Genomic DNA, 23708 nt, shown 5'->3' with positions numbered 1-23708 from the left:
CTTCCTTTTGACAGCCTCCAGGTCTTTCAAGAGCCACAATTGAGAACCTGATAGCTATCCAAGGAACACAGTTCCATAACCACCATGAACAAGCTTCTCCAATAATCCCTTCGTAGCAACATTAGGCTCTTTGTATCAAAACATCTTCAAATTCATTATAGGAAATATATCTTTTTCTCTTTTTCCTTATTTTTCTCCTCCTCGATATCAAGAAAGTCCCATTTCCAACTGGCAGAATTACCACAGATCATTTCAATCAGAAGTAATGTGCCTTGAATATGCTTCATTAAAGTATTCCCTGAACTCTTGCATATACAATTCATCCTCAGCCTATTGTAACACAAACCAATACAAGAACAATTACCCAAACATTCTTTCTTACACACTTATCTGGTTCCAGTAACTAAAACTACCCTTGTTCCGTCATATCCAACCAACCTCCTCAAACTCATCATTCTCACTACAAACTTCACTACTCTCGTGGCAACAACGGCCTGAAAAGTCCCCTGCATCCTATGGATTCAATGACTTACTATTACAGAACCCAAAAATCAGAATATGTGCCAACTTTTCTGCTTGTTGGATCCAAGTGAACTATTTTGTTTTAATCGAAATCCATTATGAACCTGGTTAAAGGTGGTGGCACTCTAGTCTCTAATGGAATCCAATGATGCCATAGGATAAAGTGTGCTGTAAAATTGAAGTTTCATATGTAAGAAATAGTCATTTCTTACACCCAACAAATGTATTTTCAGTCCAATACCCACTGCACCAAAATGGATAAGGCCAGAAGCTGCATAATCACCAAAAAATTGAGACGTTGGAGAAGTATTAGTGAAAGAGACCATTAGTTAGATAGTTCATAAGCACAGTTATCCATTAGTTAGTTTGTATAGAACCATCTCAAAATTTCCACAAAATCACCAATTCAACTGCGGGACGTGATGAAAAGGCTGTACAGAATCTGCATATCATCACCAAAAAATTGAGTCGTTGGAGAAGTATAAGTGAAAGAGACCATTAGTTAGATGGTTCATAAGCACAGTTATCTATTAACAAGAAACTTAACAAAATTAGCAACATCTAAAGGTTAGTGAGCTTAGAGCACTTTCAATTTAACTGGAGGATTGCACTTAGGCAAGAAGCAAAAATAACCTGCAATAGGGAACAACAAAAAGCAGACAAGTTCTTGAGGATCTTTGAATTGAACGATGTACAGTATTATACTTACCACATATCAAATTTAGAGGCAAAAAATGACATTACAGCAAAACAATGTTATTATGATGGTGTAAAGCTTGTGAAAGGTAAGCACATCCTTAATTTACCTAGTTTAGAGTAGAGTGCGCATTTTGCGCTTGACTAAAGCACATATTTTATTTGATAACAAATATAATTAAAAGAAATTGACTTAGATATGAATTTCATGTTAATCAAGCGCCAAATTGTTCGTAACTAATTTTTTTTCATTTTGGGAAAAAGCATACTTAGTCAACATATAAAATGTATGCAATTTTAATTACAAATATATTCAGTGTAATTTTATAAGTAAAGTCCGAGTAAAATCTAAAATATAGAGAATAATCATTAAATTATCTTTAATATTTGTTATTTCTTAAGATATGTACTAAATTAATTATGGACAAATAAAGATGGAGGGAGTATAATTCTTTAAACGGGAAAGGGCATAAAGTGCCCTTGACCTATTGGAAATGATCTAAAAAGTATAAATAACATAAATCTCAACCCTATTAGAATTATTTACACTCTCTTCCACTTCTTTAATTACTTTAATCTCTCTTCTGATTCGTATACATAAAACACCCAACATATACAAAGAAACATCTGTATATGCGAATTTAATAACGTTTGTTAAAAGGGAAAATAACGAATTCCCCTTATATTACGTACGTAATTAACGCAAGTACATTAATAAGTGGATTAGTGCATCCCTTAAATTATATAACAGCTACTGCAATTCGAATTTTGAAAACAACAAATACATTAAAAATAAATCAAACGAAAAACATAAATCACAAATCATATGATCACTGTTTTTTGAGCTTTTTGGATTTTTTTTTAATTGAAATTCAAGAAGATGAATATTGATGTTCTTTTGAGGAACTCTGGTGAATGGAGAACCGAAACAAAATGTGTTAGGTATAAATGTGAAGGGATTGTTGTCGCGGAATCGATAAGTTATTTGAGGTTGATTTCGTCAATTACTGTCAAATTAAACATTGACGAAACTCGAAAAACTATTGATGTACGTTATGTTGTCGATACAACATACATGGCTCTTGCTGAGCTTTTTCTAGTTATATGCTAAATTCCTAATTTATCTTTGCATTTCAATGCTAAATTGGAGTACCTCCATTTCTCGTACTATGTTATAGTCTTTTAACACTCAACATAAATCTGTCCTCTTTTGTTGTTGAGGATTCAGCGCCAGACTTTTCATATTTTTTGGCTTTCAATTAAGAATTGGGGGCCAGATTCTTATTGGTGTGTGGCATCAAAAATGGTCTACTGATGTAAAAGTGAAAATCTGTAGAAAGTGCAACTCGATAAATTTTTCTTTATTTGTTGGTCTTGCAAGAAATCTTGTCTAATGAAAAGGTGGAAATTGAGAAAACTAGAGTGTGTTTTTGTTTATGTAATTTCATTGGCAAGTCGTCAATTCTATGGATTGTTTCTGTGATAATAGTATGATTCTGACTTCTGAAGTATCTGAATCATTGTTATGTAAATCTCAAAATTATACTATGTATTATGTTATAATTATATGACTACATATACATACAAATTATGTGTTACGTTTACATATGGCTAATGAAAAATGACTACATATACATTGTAAGTCTATGTATATGACTATTATAATTATATGACTACATATACATACAAATTCTGTGTTACGTTCTCTAAAAATAAATGAAAAATGACTGAATATATATTGTTAGTCTGTGTATATGACTGTTAATGTGTATGTATGTGCCTAACAATACATATGACTAGTGAAAAATGATTTTATATACATTATAAGTCTATGTATATGTGTGTTATAATTATGTGACTACATATACATACGAATTATGTGTTATATTCACATATGAAAAGTGAAAAATGACTGCGTATACATTTAACGTATCACTATTAATTTGTATGCATGTGTATAAGTTAAAAAAATATGTTACAGTACACAATTGGTACACAAATACTGAAATGTATAGATTTACATATAGTTATGATGTTTATCATATAGTTATGTATATCAGAGTGAAAATAACTTTCATCATATAGTTATGATGTTACGCCATATCGTATTCTTAGACACTATTTAAATTCTATGTATATGACTATATATAAATTTTAAATTATCACTAATGATGTGTATTGTTATATGACTTTCTTATTCGTGAAATATAAGAAAGTCATATAATTATGTATTGATAATAATACGACAACTATGATAACCTATAATAACAATAACACATACATAATAAAAAATAAGTAATAGACACAAATCACAACTTCATAAACAAAACAGTTTAATCTTTAATCCAAAAATATAAGAAAATGTGTTCTAATAACTTTGTACATAACACCTAAAATAGTTTAATAAATCAGATTCTTAACATTCCACAGAAATACAAACATCTTTACCATAAACAATTTTTACCCGTATTCAATGCTAACTATTTTTGTTTCGTTAGGTATGGGGACATATTTTGTCCTTGGTCTTGGAGGATCATCGTTGTTTCTCACATAAACTTTCTTCGCTTTTTGAATATCATAATTTCGAAGGAGTGACGCGTATCTCATACGATGATATTCAGCTTCAAAACCAACCGACATTGTTAATAATAGTTCATAAAATTTTTTAAAAAGTTCATAACTTCAGAATGTATATCGGTATAACTAAATCAACCAATTCTTACGGAGCCTACAAACAAATACTGTAGATAATAAAGTGATGTATATGAACTATAAATGTCATTACATTTCAAAATAAAGACATCATCACTTATTTATATATCTATCATATACAAAATTGGTATTATGCATATACACAAGCAACTTCTATAGGAATCTTCAAATTGATGAGGAAACCAACATTATATTGCATAACTAATAACCATCCCCAAAAACAAATAAAATTGAAAAAAAAAAAACTCACATTACTGAAAAAAAAACACACAATAATTCATTACAAATTAACAATCATATTCAAAAACGAAAAATCAAAAATACCTTTGATAGACGTGGTCGTGCAAAATTATTTTTTTAACTTTTCTTGACTGTTCTCCAATTTGATTTTTTGAACTTCCATCAACAATTTTTCTAAGTTTTTTCATCTTAATGGGATCGTTACGATGTTTTGAAAAAAAAGAGTTTGAACTTATTCAATTGAATGAACAACATGCAAGAAATTATTCAATCGTAATCTATGATTTTTGGTAAAGTCAAAAAAAAAAAAGTAACGAAGCTCAAATCTTAAAAATTACAGAATATTAAAAATGACATTTTTGTTAGAATCGAATGCAATTGAGTAAGAGTTTGAATCAAACATGGTAATGAATTCAAAAATGGTAACATCTACATAATAACTCCTTGACTTTAGGCTTCTTTTAAGGAGAACAAATTAATAATACAAAAATTGGAAAAGTTATGTATATGTACTTTTAGAGAGAGAAATTGAAAAAGTGAGATTTTTGTAATAGGTTTTGAAAGTTAGGATTTTGTGTAATAAATGATACTTAAGTTGTGGCTTTGTGTAATTTTTAGATATAAAAATGCCCTTCATCCACCTTTGGGCTCTATAATGTCATTCACATCCACCTTTGGGATCCAAAATGTCCTTCACATTCACTTTGGGCTCCAAAATGACCTTATATTTAACAAACCCAATATTTAATTAAAAAAAGAATTCCATTAGTGATGTGTCAACTTTTTATTAATTAAAGAAAAATAAAAAATCCATCCAAAAGCTAATATATCCATCCAGATTATCTTGAAGTTCTAAAGCCGAAACTTAATAACCCTTTTGAAATTGACCTATTTAGAAAAAAAAATTCTCATTCTAATCCTACTAAGTGGTTGACACTCACCCAGGATTTTGGAATTGGGCCAAACAAACAGCTTCCGAGAGTGACCAGTGTCTTGTTGGTGGTACATATGCTTGGAGAAGTTTTTTTTAATTAATTTATTGGTATTTATATCAAAAATGTTTAACGTAGGAGACAATTTTTCAGTTAATTTATTGATGCATTAACTAAAAAAATATACCAAAAAAGTTACTAATAATACACAAGACTAATGCATGCATTAATTTTGTAATACACTCTACCAATGGGGAAAGAATAAAGGAGAAAATAAGTTGTTTATTATTTAATTAATTTAATCGGACCAGTGAAAAGTTGACATGTTACTAATAAATTTTTTTAAAAAAATTTAATTTTGGGGTTGTTTAATATAAGGGGAAAGGACAAGAATAGCCACTCGTCTAAAATAATTTTGGCCGAGTGGCCATTGATTTTTAAATTTCAAAATATAGTCATTTAGGCCTTTTTTTGCTAATATCTTCATCCTTTTTCCTTTAAATGCTAAGTAAATACTATAAGTCCATTTCTGATTCAGAGGATGCATTGATTTCGTCCAACGAACCTTGTCGCCAGCACACAATTTTTGACTTTATGGAGGGAGATAAAAATAGTGAAATGCAAGTAAAACACAAACACATCAATACAATAATATATTTTTGAAAGAAAGATAACTAATGCTAGACAATAACTTTAGACAGAGCATTTGCATTTTTTTAACACAATAAACTCAGAAAAGTAATGAATTTTGTGTTAACCCCACACTTCTAATTGGTATAGTTTTTCTAGCAATCAAATACGATTTTATAACATTGTAATTGTTGCTCTTCTTTTTTATCAATCAAATACAATATTTGATATCAAATACATGAATCTTTGATACCAAATACACATACATATTTTATACAATAATTATATAAAAGTGTATCAATGTCGTATAAAAGTGTATCAATACAGTATAAAAGTGTATCAAGATGGTATAAAAGTGTATCAATAGGGTATAGAGACTGCATCCGACCGATGAGTCAAATGACTAAAAACTACAATTAAATTGGGCCGACTGGCTCCAATTGTCTAACTTTTACATGGGCTGGCCATTTCTTGGCAAAATGACCTTCTGGACCCCTTTACTATGTCGGTTTTGTAAGTTGGACACTTCTACTTACATGTTTGTCATCTGAACCCCTGAACCCACAAAAAAGCTATATTTTAAACCCTTTGACTGTTGACTTTGCCTATATGGCATTAAAATGCTGATTAGGATAAGGAGAGTGATTACACTTGCCTGAAGTGCGAGCGGGATCAATTTTTAGCCAATTTTATATTAAACTAATTAAAAAAATTAAAAATAATATTAAAATTGAAAAAAAAAATAAAGAGGGGTTTTTATTCACTTTCTCAAACTTACCCTTTGCACAATTTAAATTTCACTTTCATTTTGTTCCTCTTTCACTCAAACATGCCCTTTGCACACTTCACAGCAATGGCCGCCAAGAAATTCTCTCGTAACCCTAACCTAATCAACGGAATCGGCAAATTCTTCTGTTCCAAAATGTACCACAAAAAGGGGCTTTGGGTTATCAAGAAGAAAAAGGACGGCAAATTCCCCACCCACCCAAAATCCACCGTCGTCATTGCTCCGCCCTCAACCACCGTCATCAAACCATCAAAATTCTACCCAGCTGATGACGTGGAAAAATCCCTCATCAACGAACACAAACCAAAACCCACAAACTTGAGAGCCAGTATTACACCTGGTACTGGTTTGATTATTCTAGCTGGGAGATTTAAGGAAAAAAGAGTTGTGTTCTTGAAACAACTTGTATGTTCTGGACTGTTACTTGTTAGTGGGTTGTTTAAGGTTAATGGGTTTCCATTAAGGAGAGTTAATCAAGCTTATGTTATTGCTACTTCAGCGAAAGTGGATGTTAGTGGAGTTAAGATTGACAAGATTCAACGGAAGTTTATGTTATTCCTTGTCTTTGTTGTGGTTGATATTGTCATTGCTGTTCATTGTCAAAAAAAAATGTTGTTGCTCCTGAAGAGGGTCTTTGCTGGTTGATATTGTTATTGTTGTTCATTGTCAAAAAATATATATATACATCCGTGAAGAGGGTCTTTGCTTTGCTTTGGTTGATATTGTTGTTGTTCATTGTAGAAAAGAAAATATTATTGTTGTTTCCGAAGAGGGTCTTTGTTGATTGATATTGTTGTTGTTGTTGTTCATTGTGAAAAAAAAAAATTATATATCCTTGAAGAGGTCTTTGCTGTGGTTGATATTGTTGTTTGTTGTTCATTGTCAAAAAAAAAAATTATTCTTAATTTACTTTTTAAATTTTTTTATTCATTTTCTCAATTTAAATTTTTCATTTTGTTTAGGATTAATTTTGTAACTTTTACAAATTGTTGAAGATATTTAAATAAAAATTGAAAATTCATTATGTTTGTGTAATGTGAATTTATAGTTAAAACTTTAAATTTATAATTGAAAATTTAATTTAATTTAAATTAAAAATTTATTGTATTTGTGTATTAGAATTTCTACAATTTATAAAAAAAATTATTTGATTAAATTTATTTTAATATTTAATTTCTTGTGTAGCATTTTAAAAATAACATAAAATTTAATGTAATACTTAAAAATGACTTGGCGGTTGATGTAGCAGCTGACGTGACAGACGTGTAAGCTGACATGACAGCTGATGTGGCGAGAGTGTGTTACACTCACCAAAAAAATGTTTAAAATGTTGTTTTTTAGTGGGTTCAGGGTCCAGATGACAAACATGTAAGTAGAAGTATCTAACTTACAAAACCGATATAATACAGGGGTTCATCGAACTATTTTGCCCCATTTCTTTTTAAAATGGCCAACTCATGTCCTTTCCCCTTAATATAAGAACTATTTGGAGTCTAAAAATGAATGTGAAGAGCATTATAGACCTCAAAGATGGATGAAGGGTATTTTTGTATAATTTTCAATAGGCGAAGAATATTTTATGCCATTTTTCGTTCTTTAAAAAATAAACAAACTTGATAATTCATTATCATTGTTTGGACAAAGACATATATTTGCTATCCTACGGAAGAAAGACTAGATTAAAAGTAAGTTAATTGAGAACTAAGTTTCACGGCACAATAATAAAATATTCTTGAAACATCAACACATGAGAAAATCGAGAAAAAAACATATTAAGTCAAACAATTGGAATCTTGCTGCCGTCAACTATTTCCGCCATTAATTTAATTTAAGTGGCTTGAAATTGCAGGCATCTGACTTTACATTATGATTCTATATTTTAGATTCTCTCTATTTCAAAATAAATAAATTGTTGAATTAGTTTTTAATGTTTAAAATAAATGAATTGTTTATTCTTCAAGAGACATATTGAAAATTTCCTCCAATTTTATCATTTCATTATACTTCACATTTTCTAGGAGAGTAATTTAAGAATAATTAAAAAATAATAGTGACAAGTAACCTATAATTTGTGTTTTAAAAGATTTTTTTTTAGGGATGTGTCATAACCCAATAATTCAATTATTTTGAAATGGAGGGAGTATATAGGAATAACAATGATTCCTTAATGTAGTTGGTCAAAATATTGTATAAAAGTTAATGTCTAGATATTATTACTTTGGGTTTTTGCTCACATCCGATGTATAACTTAAATAGAACTATAGAAAAAAATTCTTTATATAAGGTAATATTTTAATTTATTAAAGAGTATTATATATTACAATTTCTTATTTAAATTAAATAAAAACTTTAATTAATTTCAAAATATTTATCATAGTCAATAGCTCTTTGGCCTTGATTGTAGTATGTATTTTGTGTCCATTATGTAAACGTGTGTGGGTGCAAAAAAACCTAACGACACTAATCTAGTTATATTTATATCTATAATTTATAATATACTATATCTATAATATATTAAAAGTGTGAAGATCATGATTTGAACTTTTTCCCTTCATTAAAATATTCCGCAATAGACAAATCGTATTTTTATCTTTTCTCAATTTATTATTTAATTATATTTATGATATTAACTCCTAAATATATGAAAAGAATTGTGATAAATAAGAACTTTAAACTCCTAAAATGTATGGTAAGTCTGTTTCCTATTAGACATAAAAAAAAGAGTCTTAATGACTCCTAAAATATATGGTAAGAGATATAAAATGAAAAGAATTTTTTATATACTTGAGATGAAAAACGAGTTGTCCATGGTCGCTCTCCAAAATTTGTGAGTGCGACAATTTTTTCCAATTTGTTTATATTATAGTTCTATTTTTTTAAAATAAAGTGTGTAAGTATTAATGAAACAGGTTAATGATTAAAAGTGTGAAGATGATTTGAACTTTTTATCCTTCATTATAATACTCAGTAATAGACAAAATCATTTTTTTTAATATTTTCTCAATTTATTATTTAATCATATTTATTATATTAACATCTAAAGATATGAAAAGAATTGTGATAAATAAAGACTTTAAACTCCTAAAATGTATGGTAAGTCTTTTTTCTATGATACATCAAAAAGAGTCCTAATAACTCCTAGAATATATGGTAAGAGATATTAAAAAAATTAATATATAAAAAGAATTCTCTATGTACTTGAGATGAAAAACGTGTTGTCCATGGTAATTCTCCAAAATTTGCAAGTGCAACAATTTTTTTAAATTTTGTTTTATATGATAGTTCTATTTTTTTTTTCAAAAATAAAGTATGTAATGTATTAGTATGTATCAGTACTATTAACTGAAACGTTAATGATCTAATTTAACTTAGACAATCATCGAAAGAAGATCCATTGGAGGAAAGACAAACTCAACGTGTCCTTATGTTAAGGTGTTGTTCTCAAACTTTTTCATTACATAATGTTATTCTCTTCTTTCATATTATAATAAACAAATAAATTATTTTGGAGGAAAAACTAAACGTTCATAATACTAAATTATTATGTATTCTTGATAGCTAATTACTATGTGAGAAGTCTTTTTTTGTGTGTGTGTGAAATATTGATAGTAACTTTGACTCAGGAGAAAAATTTAATAGTGAATTGAGGTAAGTTTTCTAATTTTTGACATACTTTCATGTTTACAAAAAAAATTATCATATATTCTGATAGACAATTATTTATTGAGAAGTTTTCTTTTGTGATCTTAGCATGTACTTGAGGTTTCAAATAATAATTATGTATTTTTTATCGATAAATGTTTAATGACAAGTATTTTGTGATTTTTGATTATAACGACTCATATACAATTAATGAACTAAACATTCGGTCACAAGAAATTAGTTAGTCATTTTAATTCTATATGAATTCTCTTGTAAAATTTAACTATATGAAACTATTTCAATTGTGAATAAACTATCCGATCTGGCAAGCTCATCATTATTTTTGATAATAGGCTTTGATGATTATCTTTTTTTTTTTTACGAGCTATATAAATGGATATAAAATTTATTCTAATGTTAGTTCTTACTTTTTAATAATTTAATTTCATATATAGTTTTATTGATTGATGTAAGGCCTCGTAAGATCCTAGCTCAATTCAGCTCACCATTGTATGTAAAAGGAGTCCACGAGTTAGAAATTTTCAGTAAGTGTTAGGAATTAGTCATTTCTAAAGTCTCTAAACTTTGATGATTTTATTTTTGACCTTCTCGACATCGGAAAGTTAATTTTTAAGTTGATTCATGATCGGGGTTGTCGATAGAACATCTCGGGTGAGTTTCAAAATTTTCAGACGAGCATAAGGGTGTGTTTGGACCACCAAGATAGTAGCATCGCTGTAATGGGCCCGTGGCGCGGGGCTTAGACCGCTGCTGGGGGTGCCTGCGGCGCGGGGCTTAGAACGTCGATCCAGAGTCCGCGATGCTCGGCTCATAGCCCGCCTCTTATTTTCCAGCTTTTGATTCCATTTTTCAAGCAATTGAGTCTTTTCCCTTCACCCAATTGGTCCATAACACGTTATTAAAGGTCCCAAAACCCATAATTGGTCATTCTATTCTCAATTTCTCTCAAAAGAGAGCATCCTCTCTCAAGAACAAACCCTAGCCTCTTTAAAAGAATCAAGAGATTCAAGCTTAATTTCCAAGAAAATCATCAAGAACCTTCACAAATTCATCAATTAAGGTATGTGTGATTTAAATTCACCCATGGAGTCCAAGAATCCATTTTTAAGATTTAAATTATGGTTTTACATGTTACTATGAATTATCTCCACGAAGCATTTATGAATTTCGATTATACATGATGTTAAAATGCATTTTCGATGAACGAGCCCTTACACGTTTGAAAGTTGAAATATGTTCATCAATATCTTGGTAATTTGATTGCAAGTCGTGATTGCAATTGTTTTCATACAGAATGGATTATAGTATGTTTAAATGTTGTAGTTTCCGTAACATGTTCATGCGGCGAATCAGAATAAATTCTCAGTTTATGATTTCTTCATGTGATCGTGATATCTCATCATGTTTAAAAGTATTTCCATGTTGAAGTATTGGCCCCCATGTATTTGATAAAATGCCTAAATGATGGGTTTTGAATAATGCTTTCTTATTATCATTTCAAAACTTTCATGTGTCCCTATTGTTATTTCCATCAAGTGCTAGAGGGTTATGAACACCTATTACTTAGCTGTTTACATAAATTCAATACTTTCAAAATGATTTCAGATATATCATGTGCACTATTAGTTCAGTCAGCTATCATAATCAGTTAAACTTAGACCAGTTCAGTAATCAATGTCAGTTCAGTTATGAGTAGGATTTAACACCAATCGAACCTAGAAATGGGGCCTTACCGTCAGTTAGGACTGGTCCTTAGAACCAGTCCCTAAGTTCCAGAACTACGTAGCCATCATAGGATTATGAAAGGTCACCCGCCATTTAGGACTGACATTCTCTAAGAGGTCACTCGCTAATTTAGGACTGACACTCTCTTTGGGGTCACCTGCCAGTTTAGGACTGACTCCACAGCCAATGTTAGTACCTGTGGCATGGTACTAGCACTCTTCCAACTGGAATCACAGGTTAGACCCCGATCAACTCAGAATGGGGTATGTCAGTTAGATGATACCTCTTACAGTTTTAATTTCAGTACTCAGTATAGAATTTAGTTCAGTTTATTTGACCATAGCATACAGTTTGTCAGTATTCAGTTACCAAATTCAGTATTTTGATTTTACAGATTATTTTAGATATATTATATGTTTGGTCTTACATTCTCAGTATTTTAGTTTCTTATGTACTCATATTCAATTACCTCATGTCATTCAGTTAGTTACTATCTCATGCACCTGAACCTATGTATTTCAGCCTAACCTCATCTCATATACCAGAACATTCGAAGTACTAATCACATACTAGTTTTTTACGCTATGATGTCTCATATCATAGGTTCGGACGCTCAATTTCACGACCGTACTTAGATAGTCCAGCGCATCAGCAACAACAGTAGTAGTGAGTCCTCATATATCGAGGACCGTTCATGTTTATTTCAGTATGTCAGTTCAATAGTCCGTCGGAGTTAGTTGGGGGCTTTTTCCATCAACTCCTCAGTCTGTTAGAGGCTTTTCAAATTATTTCAGACAGTTAGCCAGTTTATCAGTTGTTATCATCAGTCTCTTTAGTGTTATTTTCAGATATTTTCAGAATAATGATTTAAATAATATGTTTCAGTGGTTAAAACCTTCGACATTATTCAGTTATTTCTGCACATGTGTATCTTATTATTTTACTATTCAGTGCTCACAGCAGGTACCAGTTCATGGGTTAACTTGTGATCTTGCGGGACCGTAAGCACCGTGTGGCGATCAGGGTGTATTTTTAAGTCGTTACAATTGATGAGAGGCACACGTGCAAAGCATGTACACTAAACTAGTAATATATTAAAAGTGTGAAGGGCCTTAGAAATATTATTTGGACTTTTTACCCTTCATTAAAAGTCTTTACTTTTGATAAAATTATTTTTTTCACAATTTTTTTCTAATATTTAAGAGTTAAAAATTAATTAAATTTATTTATGGTAATGGTAAAATCTTTCCTTATTAAAAGTTGTCAATTAATGACAAGTATACTCTTTCCATTAGCTTAAGAATTTTAAATCAACTAAATTTGATTTTAATCAGATTTGGAAAATCTAGAAATAAATATAAAAGCGTTAGAATAAGAAAAATTTAAGAAGTTCCAAATTTTTAAAAGGTTTAAGTGCGCAATAAGAATGTAATCAATGATTTTATAAAGATTTGACTTTAAATATAAGAAAAGATTTTAAATATAGAAAAAAATAACTGTACCATAACTATGGTTCAAATTGATGCATCTCTTTTAGCCTCTAACAGGGAAAAGAGGTACTACATGACAAACGCCAAAGTGATGATCCATCAACCACTTCGAACTTTTGGTGGTAAAGTATATATACGCTTACACTAAAATATATGTTTATGCTTACATTATTATATTAAAGTGTGAAGAATCTTTGAAAAATGATTTAAATGCTATATAATAGGGATGTCATGTGACATGTATATGTATGAAATATTAGAGATAATAGTTAGTAGTCAATTTGAATTTGAAGACCAAAATATTCCTTGTTCAATTTGGATTGAATACCTCAATAGTTGGCCAACTTGCCAACTTGAAGTCAAGTTTGGCAAGATTAGAAGCTACATTTGGTGTCTATAAATAGCCACTATTGTACATTTTATTGAGACATCTAAGTAGTAACAAATGTACTACTAAAATTCTCTAAAGTTCTCTCCTTCTTTAAAGTTTGATATTAATATTTTGTCTTTATTTATAACACGTTATCAACACGACACTCTACCATTTTGAAATTTGAAGGCTAAGAAAAGAAAATTGAATCGGATGGTGGAAAATGCAAGACCGCAAGAACTATGCAATTATCACAACTTGGATTTCACTTTTCTACTATTTATGATAAGATAAGTATATTATTAACTCATGCTTTTTTAAAATTAAGTTTGAAAAGAGTATTGATAATCACCAAGTGGTGATATTGTTATAGGCTCAAGTTTGAGTTTATTTTACTTTGGCCTAATATGTTATTGGCCAAGAGTGTGATGATAGATTTAAATCTCATGCCATTAAGAGGGTAAGACATCGGGTTAAGAGTCTCGATGCACCATGATGATAAGATGATAGGTTTAAGTCCCATTAATTTTTGGCCTAAAATACTTTTATATGGATAAGATGTCGAGTTTGAATCTCAATGCATCATATTGATGATATAATAATGACAAAGGCAAAATTTTGTTGAAAAGTCATGAAATATATCCCATTGAATATGCTCCATTCCTTCAAGTGAATGTGGTAACATGGAGTGTATAGTATGTCTAGAAAAAAAGGATATATGATTGAATTTATGAATATGAATACAGGTGTAACAAGGACAAAATCTTTCGTTACATTATATGCACGCCTCGATTTGCTCATGAAGGAGCAAGATTTTGAAAGAAATTCTAAGCTATCATAATTTGATAGGCTTAAGACATCATTATATTTCATTCCTAGGAGATGAGAATTTTGATTGTTAAAACTACAGATGCATTCCTTGGGATGAATATGATTGGAGTAACACCTCCATAAGAGGTAGAATAATTGAGACAAAATATTATGAAATATACTCCAAAATAGAAAACTTGAAAAATTATTCATGTTCTAGTAAATCTGAAATTTACTAAGTAAAACTCAAATTTCATGGTAAACTTGGAGTTTACTAGTACAAATAAGTTCATAAGTTGGCATGGACGATTTTGCCATCTCGAAGATGTGCACATTGAGTATTACACTATATATATTGAAGTATTAGAAGGTTATATTCTTCGAATAACATTATTGGTTCTCAAATGATCCTTCAAAAGATGAAGGTAATTTTTTCCACTAATTGGCATGATATGAAAGGTCATTGCACACGTGATTGTCATGCGACCTAATTTGATATAAGTTTTATAAATCCTCCATCAAAAGAAAGGAATATAAAGTAATGGTTCACTTGACTTCAAAGTGATGTTGAGATCTGTCATGTAAATATAATAAATTTCATGTCGTGAGAATGAATATTTAATGAAAATTTATGAAGCATGTACACATAATTATAATTCATTCCTTGAAGAGAATGATATTTGTGATAAGTATCGTTGATGCTCGATCATTCTTGAAATGAATGTGTCAAGATGAGATAAAAATTATAAAAAGGACATGCTCATGCATGGTTAGATAAATGTCACATCTCACCTCTACGAAAGGTTTAAGAAAAATAAGAAAAATTTTATTTTGACATAAATAGTTGTTGATTGCTTAATTATAGTATGTCATAAATATTTTGATACGTTTATCATGAATTACCAAAGGGTTAAAGCAAAAAACAAGTCTTGCTACATAATATTTTAAGATTATGACCATACTTATATAATTTTTCTTCTTGAAGGAGATTTTCACCATATGAATGGTGTGTGAAATATGTGTAGTACACAAAACTAATTGAGAGCTCCAAAAGAGCTTATGTGTTACTATATTGAGATTGTAGTAAGTCTTCAAAAAAAATTATTAAGTTTCAAAGACATTACCAAACATAAATTATATTGAGATAATAAATAATTGAAAGATGTTATATCTTCATATTACTAAAATCAACATGTGTTATAAATATTTATGTAAAGGTTATCCGCATTTTCCCTCTTATTTGTGAGCATGATGACAGAATCACATGCAATAGTAAATTAAAAAAAATACTAAAATAAATATCAGTTGGCATAACGGATGAACATTCCGTTTCAAATGTGATTCAAAAATAATTGAGAAATCATATGGTTATATATTGAAGAAATAAAAGATTCTTCAAGAATTCTCTTGTGCTGCTTGTTCTCACAATGAATTGATCATTGTACCAGCTAAGGTTGGGATGTATTCTCTAAACTTTTTGGAACATATAAAAAGGTGAATATGGGCCCGTTCACCTGCCATGTGGACCGATTACTATTATATAGTTTAATAGATGCATCTATGATATGCTCACATGTGCTTTTTGATTAACTTGTAATTTGATTTTTGCCAAGTTGTTTGCTCGAATTATTAAATTAAGAGTATAATTCCAAATTATAAATTATGTTGATAATTGGTTGGTTTAGTAGAAATTGTATGCTTCCAATTCTAGTTAAACCATTGATTATTAGAACAAATCTCCCAAAAAAATTTGGTATGAGATGTACAATTTAAAATATAGCAGCATTTATATGCATCAAGCCAACAAGGATCCCGTATCACTATTGGTTCAAGGTCAAGAACCAAATAATTTTCATCTAAAATTTTTTTTTGATGTGCGGCATATGATGCAATTGCTTCATCACAATGCACAAATATGAATCCCAAAATAAGGTTGGGATAAATGTTAGATTTCCTAATATTAGGGAGAGAGTTGATTAACAGTTGAAAATTATGCATGAAATGAATTATCTAGATCCTCATAAGAAATATATATGTGAACTTTAACTTCAAGAGATAATTCATTTGTAAAATGTTGTAAACTAATTGTCAGGTATGTTTGCTAACTCTATATGATAATTTAACTGTAAAATGATCCAATGAAAAATTTGTAAAAGGACAGAGTCTATGACACACCTGAAGCGCGATAGATCAATTGGTTCCAAAGGTAAAACTTCTTTATGAAGGAAAGGAGTAAATGATCAAGAAGACCATAACAATGAGGTAAGTGTTTTAGCACCGACATAACACTTCATAAAACCTTGGCAAAGGTTCAGGTACCTGAATAGTAATGAATATAAAGAGATATTCATTAAGTTATGTCTTATTGGAACCGACATCAAACAATCGTTGATGATATCTTTGATATGATATAGCACTCAATATTATAAATAGTATCAAGGATCTTGGATACGAATTTTTCCAAGAGTATGGACAGATAAATTATTGGTCAAATAAAAGTATGTAATTCAAATAGTTTGTTTCACTTGAAAAGTGAATATTTGGATTCATAATCTAAAGACCAGAGGTATAATGCCAGTGGGGTACAAATGATTTACTATACGAAAGTAAAATTCATAAGATATAAAGTACGACTTGTGCCTTGGGGCATAAAAATTTTACAAAGTTCCTGACATAATTGTAGGAGAATTGTTCTCTTGTGGTGGATGAAATAAGGTTTGTTTCAACCTGACAATATTGAAAAGCTTGAATACATATAATAAATTATTGTTATGCCTATCTAGATGACAAAAGTTATATGAAAATCTTTGAAGAATTTAAAATGTTATAAAGCAATTCTATTGAATACCCCGTGATTATAAAGATCGCTTAACTTGAAAAAAGATTACTTTTGATCTCATGAAAATGGTTAGTAGGTACTATGTTTTAGTGCAGTTGGTGCACTTATGAATTGTGGAGCATCATTTATAAGAATATAGTGGTGTTTTAAACACTGCTAGTATAATATGTGCATTGTACATCCCACAGGGTTTTCCTATTTTTAATGAGGCAACTAATAATGCCTACTACTGAATGTATACTCGGAGTGTTTGAAAAATGAAATATTTGTCCATTGATGAACATACATTGAAAAGGTATTTATCTGAGTCACATAAAATTCAATCTCGAATGAGCTATTTACTTATATATGGTGATACAACTATATCATGGCGTTCGGTAAAGTATACAACAACTATCACTTCTTAAATCATACTGAGATAGTTGTTATTCATAAAATAAGTCAAGAATGTGTGTGGTTGAGATCCATGATACATCTCATCCGAGAAAAATATGGCCTGAAATGTGATAAAGTGTCTATGATTTTATATATGAAGACAATGCAGCATGCATAACGCAATTAAAGGGAGGATTCATAAAAGGAGACAGACTGAAGCACATTTTGCCAAAACTTTTCTACACACATGAGTTTCAAAAAATGGTGATATCAATGTGCGATAGATTTGTTCAAGTGATAATATTGTTAATTTATTCATCAAGTTCTACCAACTACAATTTTAAAGAAGATGGTGCACAGGATTGGGATGCAGAGATTCAAGTCATTAAATTGAAGTTTCATCAAGGAGGGCAAAATACGCGTTGTACTCTTTTTTCCTTAATCAAGGTTTTATCTCAATCAGATTTTCCTGATAAGGTTTTTAATGAGGCAACACTAAAGACGTATTACAAGATGTATGTACTCTTTTTCCTTCACTGGGCTTTTTTCCTATTGGATTTTTCTAGTAAGGTTTTAATGAGACACATTATCTATTAATGGACATACAAGGGGGAGTGTTGTATAATATGGATGTCATGTGACATGTATATATATGAAATATTGCAGGTAATAGTTAGTAGTTAATTTGAATTTGAAGACCAAAACATCCCTAGTTCAATTTGGATTTGAATACCCCAATAGTTGGACAACTTGCCAACTTGAAGTCAAGTTTTGCAAACTTAGAAGCTAAATTTGGTGTCTATAAATATCCACTATTTGTACATTTTATTGAGACATTCAAGTAGTAACAAATGTACTACTAAAATTCTCTTGTTATGAAATAATAAAGAACAAAGAAGAAGAGTAGAGAGAGAATAGATAGTAATTCTTATTTCTCTTGAGGGATTCTTGATGAATGAATTACAATGAAGGAAAACCCCATTATTTATATGGGAAAACTAACCTTGGGGTTTCTAACTTTGCCATAAATAGATATTCACTATATATGGAAAGTAGACATTCACTATTTATGATAACATATTTATAACACTCCCCTTGAATGTCTAATTGATAGATAATGTGCCTCTTTAAAATCTTATTAGAAAAAACCTAGTGGGAAAAAATATAGTGAAGGAAAAAGAGTACATATCTCTAACATTACGCATATAGGTTGCCTCATAAAAATCTTACAAGAAAAATCCAGTGGGACAAAACCTCGTAAGGGAAAAAGAGTACAGCTCGTATTAACTTCCTCTAATGAGAATATCCTTGAACCTTTGAATCCCGATCTTATGCACTATCTTCTTTAAAGTTGTAATTGAAAGAGACTTGGTGAATAAATCAACCACATTATCACTTGGACGAATCGGTTTCACATTAATATCACCATTCTTTTGGAGCTCATATATGTAGAAAAGCTTTGATGAAATGTGCTTCGTTCTATATCCTTTTAGGAATCCTCCCTTAAGTTGTGCTATGCATGTTGCATTATCTCCATATAAAATTATGGGTACATTATCACATTTTATACCATATTTTTCTCGAATGATATATATCAGGGATCTCAACCATACTCCTTCTCGGCTTGCTTCATGAATAAATATTATCTCATCATGATTCATTGAAGTGGCTGGATAGACTGCTTTGTATATTTCCAAGATATGACAGTATCCCATATGTGAACACATTGCATGTATAAGACTGAGATTTATGCGGGTTAAATAAATACCCATCATCAGCATAATCAACAAGATCGGGACCGCAAGTTTTAGAATAAACTAATCTCATGTATTTTATCCCATTTTGATATCTCCTAGTAGGAGCAGAAATATACCTTGCTAACAAATTGATTGAAAAGGCTATATTGGGCCTTGTAGTATTTGCAAGATACATTAGTGTTGTGCACCAATTGCATTAAGATATATTTCTCATTTCAGCAAATCATTTATTTCTTTTGAAAACTCTCCAAGAGTTTCAATAATTTCCAAACTATAAGTTTATACAATATAAGGATGTTTCCCAGAAGCTTTTAAATGCTTCAAATATTTTGTATCCTTACAAAATTTCCATGTAAATTTTGTCAAGTAACAATATTCAACATTACATGAGTGACATCTTCAAGTGCCTGGACTGCAAATTAAATAATTTTTATGCTTACCAAGATTCATCTTTTCATATCACTTGATAAATGTTTCTATGTCAGCATGCTTAAATAAACATAGAATTTAGATCCTCGTGATCTTTCACAATAGTGCGCCAGTATTATATCAAAGATATTAATGATATATCATTTTGTATCAGTTCATAATGTGACATAAAATTTTGAAATCTCATCACTTCATTATTTTCAAGTACCTGAACCTCTTATAAGGTTCCATGAAGTGTTCTATTGTAGGCTCTTCAAAAGTACATTGCCTTTTTATTATGATTGTTTGCTCCTTATCCTCTTCAAGATTTATTTTATTTGAAACGAATTGATCTACTATGTTTCACACATGCTTGGACTTTTTCCTTTAGGGACATAAAATAGGATCACTTGCAGCTTAAATATGAGATGCTTTCAGCATTTGACTTGAATTATCGTTTGAATGAAGATCTGATGATAATTTCTAACATATTTCATAGCTGCTTATAATCTCCCCCTTATGTTAGGAAAACTAGCATACATCCTTAATTTTTTTTGAGGAATCCATCTTTATGCATTATGGTATATTCATTTATCAAATACCACACATAAAAACTATTAGATGGAATAATTGATTCCTGACCTTGAACCAATTGAGAGAGAAGTATTAATCAGAATTTTTTGTCTAATGCAAACAAGTGTTGTTGTATGTAAGATATCATACTTCAGACCAACACATGTGGTTTTGTTCTCATAAGTAATGATTCAACTATTTATCAAAGGCATTTAACACCAACTCAATTAGCATTATCAAGATGAATTGTCTTGATTACACAATCTGAAAGTTATGCTCTTGACTCAATTTTATTGAGCAAGCAACTTTATGAATGTCAAACTGCAGGTTGACAATAAATGTACATATCACATGATAGGTGAACGGGCCCTTATTCACTTTTTATACTTTTCAGTTTTTAAGATATCCAATCCCAAAATTAGTTGGTCCAACCAACTTATCATGAGAACAAGCAATATTAAAAGTAATGAAGAATTTTTTAATTCTTCAATATATATTAAATACTCAGTATGAACATCTTTGAGATATTGATAACGCACAAACTACACCTCTCTTACGAGAATGTAAGCGATCATTGTCAATATATAACCCAACTAGGTTGGGGTCGAATCCCACAGGGAATATGTGTGAATTTAAGTTATCTATGGATAAATCAACCGATAGTTAGCCGTTTTCTGTGAATGGGGGTTTGTGGAAAGGTAACAAATAATTACTTTTCAATTCAGTGTTTGAAATCAATATGATAAGGAAAACCGGAGTTATGTTCACTAAGGGTATTGGAACTTGACAGACGCTAGTAGCGGTTCAAGATTCTTGTGGTAGGAAGGAACAACAGACTATCCTTGTCGAAGTTATGTTTAAATATTTCTCAACCTATTTAGACAATTAATCACCTAATTCTCTCGAATTTAGGAAATTTATATTTCACAACAGGATGTTATCTCAAGTTAATTAATCTTGTTACAATATTAATTATTAAATGGAAGTTTAGTTCTTCTAAGTCCCTGTTGATAGTTCACTTCTTACGAGGGTTGATTTCTTATCTCAAAAAAATCATCCGTAAGCAAAGCCTATTGTTTGCAACTAATAGTCAGCATATAAAATAATGGAATTAACAAGCAGTTCCTACCACTGTTAGAATCTTGAACACTTAGCTACGTTACAAACCCAAACCCTTAGATACCACAACTAGGGTTAGGGGAATTACCTACTCATATTCAAATAATCAAGACAATAAGTTGAATTCATAGGTGGATATATGAACTTACAGCAAGATGAATAGCAACAAGTGTTTTTCCGATTTGATCACAGTAGAAAATCCCAAAAACAATTGTAATAATCTCTCCCAAAATAATAGTAAAGTTAAAATTAGAAAAAGAGAGAAAAAAAATCCTCCAAACGTGAGTTTCAATCTCCAAGATCTTTTTAATGAAAACCCTAACATATGCTTTAAATACTTTAGTCTAATTATGTAAACAAAATCATAGATCAAGTATTTTCTCGGACAGGTGACGACGTGTATGACGGCTTATCAGGAGTCTGACGGCTTATCAGAAATGTCGTCAGCTCCTCTTCACTTTGATAATCTCTGTCTTGGGCTGACGATGAGGCTTGACGGCTTATCAGACATGTGATAACTTATCAGAGATGTCGTAACTTCTTCACTTCAAAATCCATTCCCTGCCTAAGCCTGACGGCATATCATACTTCTGACGGCCTATCACAGATGCCGTCACACATTCTAGCTGAAGGCCATTCTCTGTCTAAGCCTGACGGCAAATTTGATAGCTTATCACAAGATCGAGACTTATCAGACAAGTTATCAGCTATTCTTCCTTCTCTAATTGCTCAGAAATTAACTTTCTTACTCCCATAATTGCTGATTCTCTTACATCTCAACTTTTACTGCAATATCACAAAGAAAACAATCAAAAATGATAAAAGTTGCTTAAGAATTTGCAATTATTCTCAGTTAAAAGCTTTAAATATGTTAACATCTACTTACACACCAACACCCCCAACTTAAAACAATTGCTTGTCCTCAAGCAACTAAAACACAACCAAGAGGATACAATGCACATTCAGCAGTCAACCATCCATATTATCTCAAAACATCTTCACCATCTCCAAGGTCAATTAATTTAAAAACAACTGTGTATGTTATTGAAGAACAACAATGTGACACACAGGAATTAAGATATGGCATTAGTTCAGAAACAACAACCATGCATGTACAACGATTACACTATCCAAACAAGTTAGACTTAGCAATGTAACCAGTGTACCCTCACTACAAAAAAGTCCCACTTCACTTATATCAGACATCACATATGTAACCATGGGGAAAATCAAAAGACACTCACTCTCAGAATGAAGTTCCAATCAATGTATGCCGAATACAATAGGGTTGCCCTTATTTTTATTTCCAAGACTTTCAGACAGGTCAACTAGGATCACTATAGGTCTTCTCTTTGGCTTGTAATGTAGGCTAGGGGCTGGTATGATATTTGATGATATTTAAAGTGACTAAGCCTCCTTGACACGACACTGGCTTTTGGGGTTTCACTCATTAGCCTTTTTCTATTCTTCTCTTTTCTTGATCACACATATTCAGGATGGGTGCGGTCTTTTCTACAATCACTTCTTCTTTTTTACAACTTCTCTTTTCTTGTTCTTTTCCACCATACCTAGATTTTTATTCTTTTCTTTTATTCTAACTTTCTTCATACTCACTTTACATCACGTACCCCTATGATAGCCACCCTCAACTTAGGCCATTTGCCTAAGTCAAGGTGCACAATGTCCAAAGAAGACTAGGGCCAAAACAGGTTTATTATGATATAAAAATGGGATGGTGATAAGTATCATAAAAAGAAATGGGCTATTCAGGCTCAAAATAGGGATTAAAGGATATTATGCATACAGGGAAGGTCATTTAGGCTAAAGTGGGCTAACATCAACATGGCCTATGATTTTTTCCTAACCATTACCCTTCAACCTAGGTAAGACTAACCGGGCAAGTTCTGGATTCAACATACAAAGGGAACTAATTAAAATCTCACACGCATATGGCACACAAGTATATCACAATTTACTACTCATCCAGTTCATGCAATTGTTTAGCAATGGTTATCAAGTCACTAGAACTAATACCATACAAAGATGCACAATGGTCACAA

The 23708-nt window shown here is 30.8% G+C and overlaps 1 protein-coding gene across 1 annotated transcript; it reads left to right on the top strand.

Annotated features, from left to right (window-relative positions):
- Window positions 1-6585: 6585 nt before the first annotated feature.
- On the top strand, window positions 6586-7164 carry LOC124890892 (60S ribosomal protein L6-like). Its single transcript, XM_047402748.1, has one exon. It carries the CDS (start codon window positions 6586-6588, stop codon window positions 7162-7164), a length of 579 nt encoding a protein of 192 aa, XP_047258704.1.
- The last annotated feature ends 16544 nt before the right edge of the window (window positions 7165-23708 follow it).

Source organism: Capsicum annuum, unplaced genomic scaffold (assembly GCF_002878395.1).
Source record: "Capsicum annuum cultivar UCD-10X-F1 unplaced genomic scaffold, UCD10Xv1.1 ctg2656, whole genome shotgun sequence".
Taxonomy (NCBI): Eukaryota; Viridiplantae; Streptophyta; class Magnoliopsida; order Solanales; family Solanaceae; genus Capsicum; species Capsicum annuum.
This window is presented reverse-complemented; position numbering and strand designations above follow the sequence as displayed.

Bases quoted from the DNA above. Each gene is read 5' to 3' on its own strand.
- LOC124890892 (XM_047402748.1), top strand. From the start codon at position 6,586: ATGGCCGCCAAGAAATTCTCTCGTAACCCTAACCTAATCAACGGAATC.